General features: G+C 37.8%; 2 protein-coding genes, 1 long non-coding RNA gene and 1 pseudogene across 4 annotated transcripts in view; 1 reads left to right on the forward strand and 3 right to left on the reverse strand.

The window, feature by feature from the left end:
• LOC111443493 (pentatricopeptide repeat-containing protein At1g76280) overlaps positions 1-4,260 on the reverse strand; it is a 6,634-nt gene extending 2,374 nt beyond the window's left edge. Inside the window, exons 1-10 of one of the 2 annotated variants that reach the window (XM_023081318.1) lie at positions 4,107-4,260; positions 3,970-4,030; positions 3,560-3,617; positions 3,126-3,316; positions 2,653-2,760; positions 2,370-2,552; positions 1,338-1,835; positions 964-1,059; positions 646-819; positions 64-291 (exon numbers count right to left, since the gene is read on the reverse strand). In XM_023081318.1, the coding sequence (XP_022937086.1) occupies positions 64-291; positions 646-819; positions 964-1,059; positions 1,338-1,835; positions 2,370-2,552; positions 2,653-2,760; positions 3,126-3,316; positions 3,560-3,617; positions 3,970-4,030; positions 4,107-4,114 (1,605 nt within the window). In that variant the 5' untranslated portion in view covers positions 4,115-4,260. Of the gene's footprint in view, positions 1-63; positions 292-645; positions 820-963; positions 1,060-1,337; positions 1,836-2,369; positions 2,553-2,652; positions 2,761-3,125; positions 3,322-3,559; positions 3,618-3,969; positions 4,036-4,106 lie in introns of those variants that run through there. The other variant, XM_023081319.1, reaches the window with a different exon arrangement.
• LOC111443499 overlaps positions 1-8,927 on the forward strand; it is a 14,880-nt gene that overhangs the window by 574 nt on the left and 5,379 nt on the right. The gene's annotated exons all lie outside the window — the stretch shown is intronic.
• LOC111443496 (probable acyl-activating enzyme 1, peroxisomal) lies at positions 4,747-7,098 on the reverse strand. Its single transcript, XM_023081322.1, has 3 exons — positions 7,080-7,098; positions 6,757-7,003; positions 4,747-6,436 (listed from the first exon to the last, which is right to left on the reverse strand). Exons 2-3 carry the CDS (start codon positions 6,952-6,954, stop codon positions 4,967-4,969), a joined length of 1,668 nt encoding a protein of 555 aa, XP_022937090.1. The 5' UTR covers positions 6,955-7,003; positions 7,080-7,098; the 3' UTR covers positions 4,747-4,966.
• Positions 7,892-8,927, reverse strand: part of LOC111443498 — a 3,816-nt pseudogene continuing 2,780 nt past the window's right edge.

The following is an 8,927-nucleotide window of genomic DNA, read 5'->3' on the forward strand; positions in this document are numbered from 1 at the left end:
TTTTTTTTTTTTTTTTTCCTGGTAGGAAGGAAGAGAGAGAGAGAGAGAGAGAGAGAGTCTTACCAAGTTCATCATAGAGAAATGACTGTGTTGGATCCCATGTTTCTCCATATCCATCTCTATCATGCGTATCCTTTTTGCAGCATCCACCTGTGACAATCTGTTGCCCTCCTCGTATGGAGCATTCACGTTACCAAATAATGAATATAAAAGCTCATAGGTCTTCACATCTGGAAGCACCTCCATTTGTTTCATTTTAGCCAACATACGCATGGCACGTTCTGGCTGATCCTGCAATAAGGATCACACAATCTGAGCTGGGCTCAACTAATGCAACCAAGTGCTACAGAACTATCTTATGGGGAGTGTGGCTCGAGAGTTGTGGTAAAACTTTTAGAGGGCTGAGAGGACTTTGGAGGGGGAGTGGGAGGGTGTGATTTAATGCGCGCTTATGAACTTTCGTTTTTTTTTTTTTCTTTTTTGTAATTATCAGCTTGGCATCATTCCAATCCATCTTCTGGATTGGAGTCCTTTCTTGTAGTTGAGGCTTCCATTTGTGGGCTTGTTTTTTGTATGCACTTATAAATTCCTTCCTTTTTCTCAATAAAAACTCAGTTTCTTATCAAGAGAAAGAAATTAACTTACCATCATGTCACATGCTGAAAGAAATGCATTGAAGGGGTGTGGGTACACACAAGCTGAAATTTGTTCGAGTAGAGCCTCAGCCAAATCAAGTTCTAGCGCCTTGCTACAGCTTATCGAAACAGCAGCAAGAGTTGAATCATATGGCTTCAATTTCCTCTGTTGCATTATTTTTAACTGAAAAGGAGGGTTTTTTTTGGGTCGAGGGAAACGATACATCATTGGCCGCATAATTAAAATAAAGACAATACATTTTCCATTTAAAAGTAGAAGACATCTTGTAATGATAATCAAGATCTAACCAAAGCTTAAGTAACTTACTATTTTAATGCCATCACTGAAACCTCTCTCTGAAACAACTGATCTAACAAAACCATCAAATGTGTGGGACGAAGGTTGCAATCCCAGTTCATGCATCTTCAAAGAAACGAACCCTAGTGTCGTCAGTACACATGAAATGCTGAACTAAATAAAGTGCAAAAATATGAACATGAGGTACAAGTAACCAAATACAAAATATCATTTCACTAACAATGCAGTAATGAGCAAGACCAAGAAAGTATGAACAATTTAAGATTGCAACTACTATGGCAGTAACAAGAGATAAAATTATGAAAATTTATCTTTAATAAAGATCTATTGTACCCATTGGCTATATACTTAAACAAAAATGATCTCGAAGAAAGAAATAAGACCTGTTGCATTAACTGCTCTGCAAGACCACAGTTCCTAGTAAGCGCACATGCACATATCACATCATTGAAAGACCACCTCAAAACCTTCATAACAAAATTGCTTCTGTAATTGCTTGGCAAAGTTCGACCACTTTCAACTTCTCCACACTTCATACCATTAACAGAAAATTGCTCTATGTCACCTTCGCAGGGGACCATTTTCTTACAGTATACCTCGTCGGTAGAAGGTCCATTTTCCTCGAAATTAAAATTGTCATGATAGAATTCAGTTCTTAAGGGTACAGGAATGTCCAATTCTAAAGAGGGTAACTTTTGTCCTGCGGCTCCAATAACCAAAGCCACCATCTTTTGCAGTGCAGTATGTGCAGATTTTAGGTCTCCCAGCCTTGTATAACACCATATAAACTTTCTTAGAGATAAGACACTTGGACTGTAATTTTTTACAAAGTCTGTCCAAATTTCATGCACAGAAGACAAATTTTTCTGACAAACTGCAACCTGATTGAGAAAAGAAAGCTTAGTATTCATTCACTATAAATAAATTAGAGAATTCAGATTCACTACATCAAAAATACATTCTCAAAACAGCAATACAAGGATTACAGGTACATATATGATGTAACAATACCCTTATAGCAGAAACTTTCCTGCCAAAAGGCATAATGCGATTGAAACAGGAGACAATGTTTAGAGGAGGTCAATGACCCGAGAATCAATCCCATGATCCTTTTATTCTGCAGAGATACTTTTTTATGAATCAATATGTTCTTATCACACTAAACAAGAGTGTGTGGACAGTTGAGTATACATTTAGAAATTTAGAATCGAATCCACATCAAATTTTAATTTATTTTTACTGAAAAGATTGATACTAAGATGCCTATGATCGATCCAATTTTGGTGTAGAAGTAAAATGCATAAGAGAAATTGTAAGTATCTTGATGATGATCACCAGTTCATAAGAAATCTAAGAAATAAACTATCTTGACATATAGCTTATACAAATGAAAAGGAATCGGGTTCCTTGCAAACCTTGAGTAGCTCAGAATATGTAGCTTCATTCTTCCCGACCATTCTACGATCCATTATATCCAAACATTGACTAACATGAACCGTACTTTGCCTTTTGCCACAGGCTCTCAAGAAAAGATTGTACACAGGCAGAACAGGAAACATGACACGACTTTCTGCCAGGAAACTTATTAGACCAAATGCCTATGTTATTACAAGAGGAGAAAACTGTTGTTAATAGTGCAACTCGATGTGAGGGCAAAATATTGCATACAATCTCAGTTTATGTATAACATGTTTATACCTCATCCAAGTAACCGCCCTTACAGAGTGCTTTTATCATAAGTAAAGTGCATGTGTTATCCAGGAAAACTCCTCTTTCTTCCATTATTTTCCAAGTTTCCATGACAAACTGCAAGAAAAATAAATATGTATGTAGCCTTATGCTTCAGCACACTCATCAGTCGCTAGAAAATAATAAGGTCATCATCATTCTTTTTTCCCATACTAGCATAAGATATGCAAGTGAAATATAGGCATGCCAGAAGCACATTACATTCTTAGATAGATGCACCAAACAACATTATTATTTTAAACTTCAACCCTGATCCATTTTACTTACTCGAGGAGAGTGAAAATTGTAGCCATAAAAGGTGACGACTAAATCAAAACTGATCAAAGTTACAAACATATAATATTAGTTCGAAGAAAGGTTGTTTCCTAGTTCAACATTATTATTTTAAACTTCAAGAGGATAACAAAGAACGCAAGAACTACCAGTGGATCAGGTGATCTTGCACAGTAGCTCAAAATGCCAACAAAATTATCTGCAGTTAAGGAGTGTTTTTCCTGGCCAAGTTCCATGAGCAGATTGGAAGCACTACTTCTATCACCCACTCGAAGTGCATCGACAATCTGTCTCTGCATGAACTTAGTTGACTCGGCTTCATTTCCCAAATATTCAATACCTACACTGAAACATTAATATGTCAACATTTTCCACATGAGATGGTGATTTTTAAAAGGTTTTGCCACTTTGATCTGTCCCACCTGAAAAGATAGCATATAACAAAGTATTTTCAAAGTTTTGAGTCGCAGACAAACGTAAGAAGACCAATATAACATACCACGCTAAAGAAACGAAATTGATGCACTCATTTAGCAAAGCAGGACGTATTCAAAGTTCAAACAACTTATTTGCCATAAATTACCTTGGGAGATGAGAAGAGCTCGACGGAATACCATCTTATTCGCATCCTGTTTTCGCCCCTGTCGATCGCAGTAAGGAGAATAAATGAAAACTCACAAGATTCACTGGGAATTCCTAAATGGCTAGTTTTCAGGCGAGTGCATCTTGACTAATCTTAGGAGACAACTAATTTGCCCTACTACATTAGGGCGGCCACAGGCATACAAGAATGACTAATTTGCACAAATGCTAAACCAATTACCAGTTCATTGTTCGCAATGGCCGTGTTTAGAAATTCTAACAATCAAAATTATGCACTAGATGAACCAGCTGGCCCCTTAAGTCAGATTCCTACTCCTTTTCTTCCTTCTTTCAAGATAACAAATTCAAATTTATAAAATCCAGCCACACTTCCGAACTGAAGATACTCACATGTTCGTGTGGCCTGAATCTGTATAGCGAGTCAGCTATGGATCCCAAACGAAGCCTTGCCCTGAGAAAAATGCAGAGGAGAAACGAGGTTAAGGCATCTGTAACTGCTATCGTTAACCGGGAAGAATTTTACTTGCCTGTGCATTGTCTTCCCCGCAAAGACGGCGACAAAGGCTTAGTAAACACCAGATTTCGAGTGCCGGGGCAATACGGACAGGGCCATGAGTTCGTGCAAAAATCAAGTCTTGAAAGAAATGTAAATCAAGTCTTGGACTGCAGCCGAATACTGTTCGTGCAAAAATAGGGTTTTTTTCTTTTTTCTATCGAAAGAAATGATAGTTCCCACAAATTGTTTGAAAAAAATAATCACGATTAAATATTCTGTCCAATTGATTACTTGTTTTGGTAATTTGAATTTTTAAAAAAATGCAAATTAGGCCATCAGTTTATTATCCATCCACCCATTTATGTGTTAAATTGCACACTTAGTCTATAAACTCTAAATTTATTTAATTTTTAAGCTATTAAAAATATCTTTCAATGTTAAAATTTTCAGTAGATCATAAGTATAAAATATGAAATTCAATTATTAATTTTGTGTTAATATATCCATGAATAAAAAATGAAAATCTATAAACTAATCTATTAGATGGCAAGAAACTTGTAAATTTAAATTTCTTTTTTTTTTTTTTAACCAAAGATATCCCAAGTAAAAGTGAGAATGGGAATCTCTTGTCTACAAAGTATTTTTAACTGAATTTTGAACGTGTTAAAACATGAGATTAAAATAGATTTAAACATTTTGTAAGAAAAATGTAAACAGAAGTTACATAGGAAATAATAAATATGTACCATACAATTCACACCACTACAACGACTTGGATCCATAAATAGAACCAAGGGAGACTGTTTGAAGCTGTAAAAGCCGAAAGTACAACAACGTTAAATGCCACTTAATGAGTGAAGATGCCAACTGATACCAACCGAGGCTCGATTATTACAGTTTGCTGGTCTGTTTTGGAAGGCTACCCATGGCCTTGGCCTCCTCCTTGAGAATAAACTTCTGAGTTTTCCCTGTCGAAGTTTTTGGCAAATCTTTAAACACCACACTTCGCGGAGCCATGTAGTGAGGCAGGTGTTCTCTGCAGAATTTTATAATATCTTCTTCACTCGCACTGCACCCATCTTTGAGCTTCACAAATGCACATGGTGTTTCACCCCAGTGGTCATCAGGTCTTCCCACAACAGCAGCTTCAAGAACTGATGGATGGCTGAAAAGAACAGACTCCACCTCAATCGAGCTAATATTCTCTCCCCCAGAAATGATTATGTCCTTAGAACGGTCCTTCAGTTCTATGTAACCATCAGGGTGCCTCACCCCCAAGTCCCCACTTCGAAACCATCCGCCATTGAAGGCTTCCCGTGTGGCTTTGAGATCTTTTAAGTATCCACTCATCACAGTGTTGCCTCTGACCATAACTTCACCAATGGTTTTTCCATCGGCTGGAGCACTCTCCATGGTGACAGGATCCTTTATGTCCACTTCCTCTAGCCCAACATGCTGCAATCCTTGGCGAGAACTTAGCTTTGCCTGTTTATCTTGAGGGAGTGAATCCCATTCTGGTTTCCAAGAGCAAACTGTTGCTGGCCCATAAGTTTCGGTCAAACCATATGCATGGACAATCAGGAATCCCATTGCTCTCATCTTAAAAAGAACATGGGAAGGCGGCGGAGCGCCACCAGTCATCATGGTTACCTTCCCTGGAAGGGGCTTCTGTTCGCTTGTTGGTGCATTGATAATCATGTTTAAGACAGTAGGTGCGCCGCCCATATGAGTAACCTTATGCAGAGATATATTGTCAAAAATTTCTTTAGCACTCGCGTTTCTCTGGCAGATGTTTGTGCCGCTCTGTGCAGCCACGCCCCAAGTTAAGCTCCATCCATTGCAGTGGAACATTGGAACAACCCACAGATACACAGGGAGTGAGCACATATCATTCAGAAGAACTGCAGAAAGAGCATTGAGATATGCACCTCTATGGGAGTAAATAACACCTTTTGGCCTTGATGTTGTGCCAGAAGTATAATTAAGAGCAATTGGATCCAATTCATCTTTAGGCCGCCTGATCTTGAAATCGAGTTTTCCAGACTCTAAAAGGCTCTCAAACTCTAGATATCCTGAAGCAGAGCCCTCTCTGTCGATGTGGGAAGGTGGCTGATCATATTCATTAATAATGACAACAAGAGGTATCTTTTCTCTCCTTTCGGACATAGCTTTAATTGCTCCCATTACAATATGTTCAAACTGGTAATCTACAACAATGATTTTAGCTTCCGAATGGCTCAACAGTGTAGAAACCATTGCCGCATCATGGCGTACGTTGAGGGAGCAAAGAACTGCACCAGCCATCGGTACAGCAAAATGAAGCTCGTACATAGCTGGAATATTCGGTGCCAAGGCAGCAACCTGCTCGAGAGAATCGTAATTCGCCGCAAAATTAGCCGAGAAATGTGCAGAAAAAGATTAGTCTAACCAAATACCTCAAAGACCTCAAAACTATAGATTCACTATTGATCATAATAAGAAAGGAACCGGAGTTCAACCATCAGAAGAACTACTATCGTCGACACAAAATAAGATCCGTAAGCTTCAAATCATCGCCAAGTAAAGAACAACATCATAAACAATTGCATCGATATAACTCGCAGATCAAATAATTTGTAGTTCTGCATAAAAAGCCATATTCAGATACTAAGGATGAAAAAAGGAGCGTTGAAAATACAGACCACATCTCCACGAGCGATTCCCATTCGAACAAGAGCAGAAGCGAGCCTGGTACATCGCAAAAGCGTCTCTCTCCAAGTGTATTGAACACGTCCATAGACGAGAGAAATCCGGTCGCCGTAAACCGCGGCGGAGCGCTCCAAGAAGGTGATTGGAGTGAGAGGAAGGTAATTGGCAGAGCAGCGGTCCATTCCGTCCATGGATTATGCAGAGAAGAATCAATGAGCATGCGATTCTGCTGCTGTGCAACTGCAAGACAAATGCAGTGTATTAGCCACGTGAAGATAATGAGATTAAAGAGAGAAAGAGAGAGGTGGAAGATGACTCAAGGAATGGCGAGAATGGGTCTAGCGTCTAGATTTGTCCATTCCGAGTCGTCGTTTTCGCCTTGCTCTGGATTGATGTCAATCATTTGGATTTTTTTTTGGGAAATATATAACTCCAAATTTAGCTCACTGAAGATCAAGTACAATTACTTCAACAAAAAAATTAAATTACTCTCAATCTCAATTTTGTGTGGAATAAATATATTCCAACCAATCAATTTTGTAATTTTGTAAGTGTAATTTTATAAACTCTACCTTTTGTTTTTAAAACATCATTTTTATTTTTCAAAAGGTAAAATACTAAATTTTTTGGAGCAGAAATCAGCTTGAGACCTATAGTACTGTAGTTGTAAAGAAGTGACAATATAAATTCCATTTAGGTCACCACCAAACCATTCTATATCTCAATTTCTAAGTTTGACCAAACCATTCTATAGGTCACCGCCAACTCATTTTGAAATATTGATTAATTAAATACTAAAATATCGTACGTCCTTTCTAATGTGTTAGGTCAATCGAACTGCGATTTACTTGGCGACATCTTAGTTTTTGATTCAAAAGGCGTTTTAATATTAGGCAATTTCAGAGTTCGATTGCTACCCGATCAACGCATCATATGTACGAACTGAACTCCATTGCACAAGAATTTTCAATGAGATACACAGCACCTTATTTTTCTGATTGTTAGCATACAAGGGTTGGGAGATCATCAAAACATGGGAAAAAAATAAATCTTAACCCCACCATCCCGATTGTAGTTCTTTTAATTCCATAATTATAGAGTGATTAATAGAATCGTCGTCATTATTCGAATACAATGAAAACATAGAATTTCACCAACAAGTGAAGCTTGCTGATTGCACAAATGCAATGTGCATAAACAATAGAATGCAATAGAATGTACAACAGGGAGGATTATGGGAGATCACGGGAAACCCCTAATCATAAAAATAATTCCCAAGGAATCATCTAAAACTTACATAAAAAAAGCCTGGGGTGGGGTGTACCTAACCAGAAGTCTACAGAGGGTTGAAATAAAACAAGTTACCTGGCAGCTCAATAAATTCACTATATTTGTGCATCATGTGGTGACCGGAAGGTATAAGAGACCTTTCAAATACTCCACAATCTCAGATCCTCCCAGCTTGGAAGTTCCAAACACTCTATCAACAAAGGTAATTGGAACCTGTAGGCCACAGTGAAGCACAAATCATATCAAATTTCCCCGTGTAAGACGGGCCATAGGGAAAGGGCTCAAAACAAAAACAAGAAAAATTGAAAAAAAAATATTATATTCAAACACTTAACTGAGGTGGTTGAGATCCCATGATGGGCAGAAATGAAGGGAAATGATTTCTTTCCTTTTCCAATAGAAAATTAAGGGAAAGAAATATTGTAAAAACAATTACATTTGTCACAGCCACAGGGCACAATTCTACCTCTTCAATGTGATAACCATTTCTTGTAGCTCGAACAATCATCTCCATTTGAAAGATATATCCCTTGCTAACAACTGAGCTAATGATATTATCAAGCACCGATTTTTTGTAGAGCCTACAACATAGGAATGAATCATCACTTGAGAATTATAGAAGTATGAACGATTAATTCAATTGATAAATTGAAAAAGAAAAAAAAAAACTGCTTACTGGAAAGATCCAGTTAAATCTGATACACCAGACCATAAAAGTGTTTGGGCAAGAACGTTAGCACCTCCACTGGTTAGTTTGCGCATAAGATTCCATCCATGTACACCGCCACCTTTCACATATCGGGTTCCTGTAACTATATCGGCACCGGTTTGTAACTGCTTCCTGCAAAAAAAAAAAAAAAAAAAAAAAAAAAAA

This window comes from Cucurbita moschata, unplaced genomic scaffold (genome assembly GCF_002738365.1).
Source record: "Cucurbita moschata cultivar Rifu unplaced genomic scaffold, Cmos_1.0 Cmo_Scf00005, whole genome shotgun sequence".
NCBI lineage: Eukaryota > Viridiplantae > Streptophyta > Magnoliopsida > Cucurbitales > Cucurbitaceae > Cucurbita > Cucurbita moschata.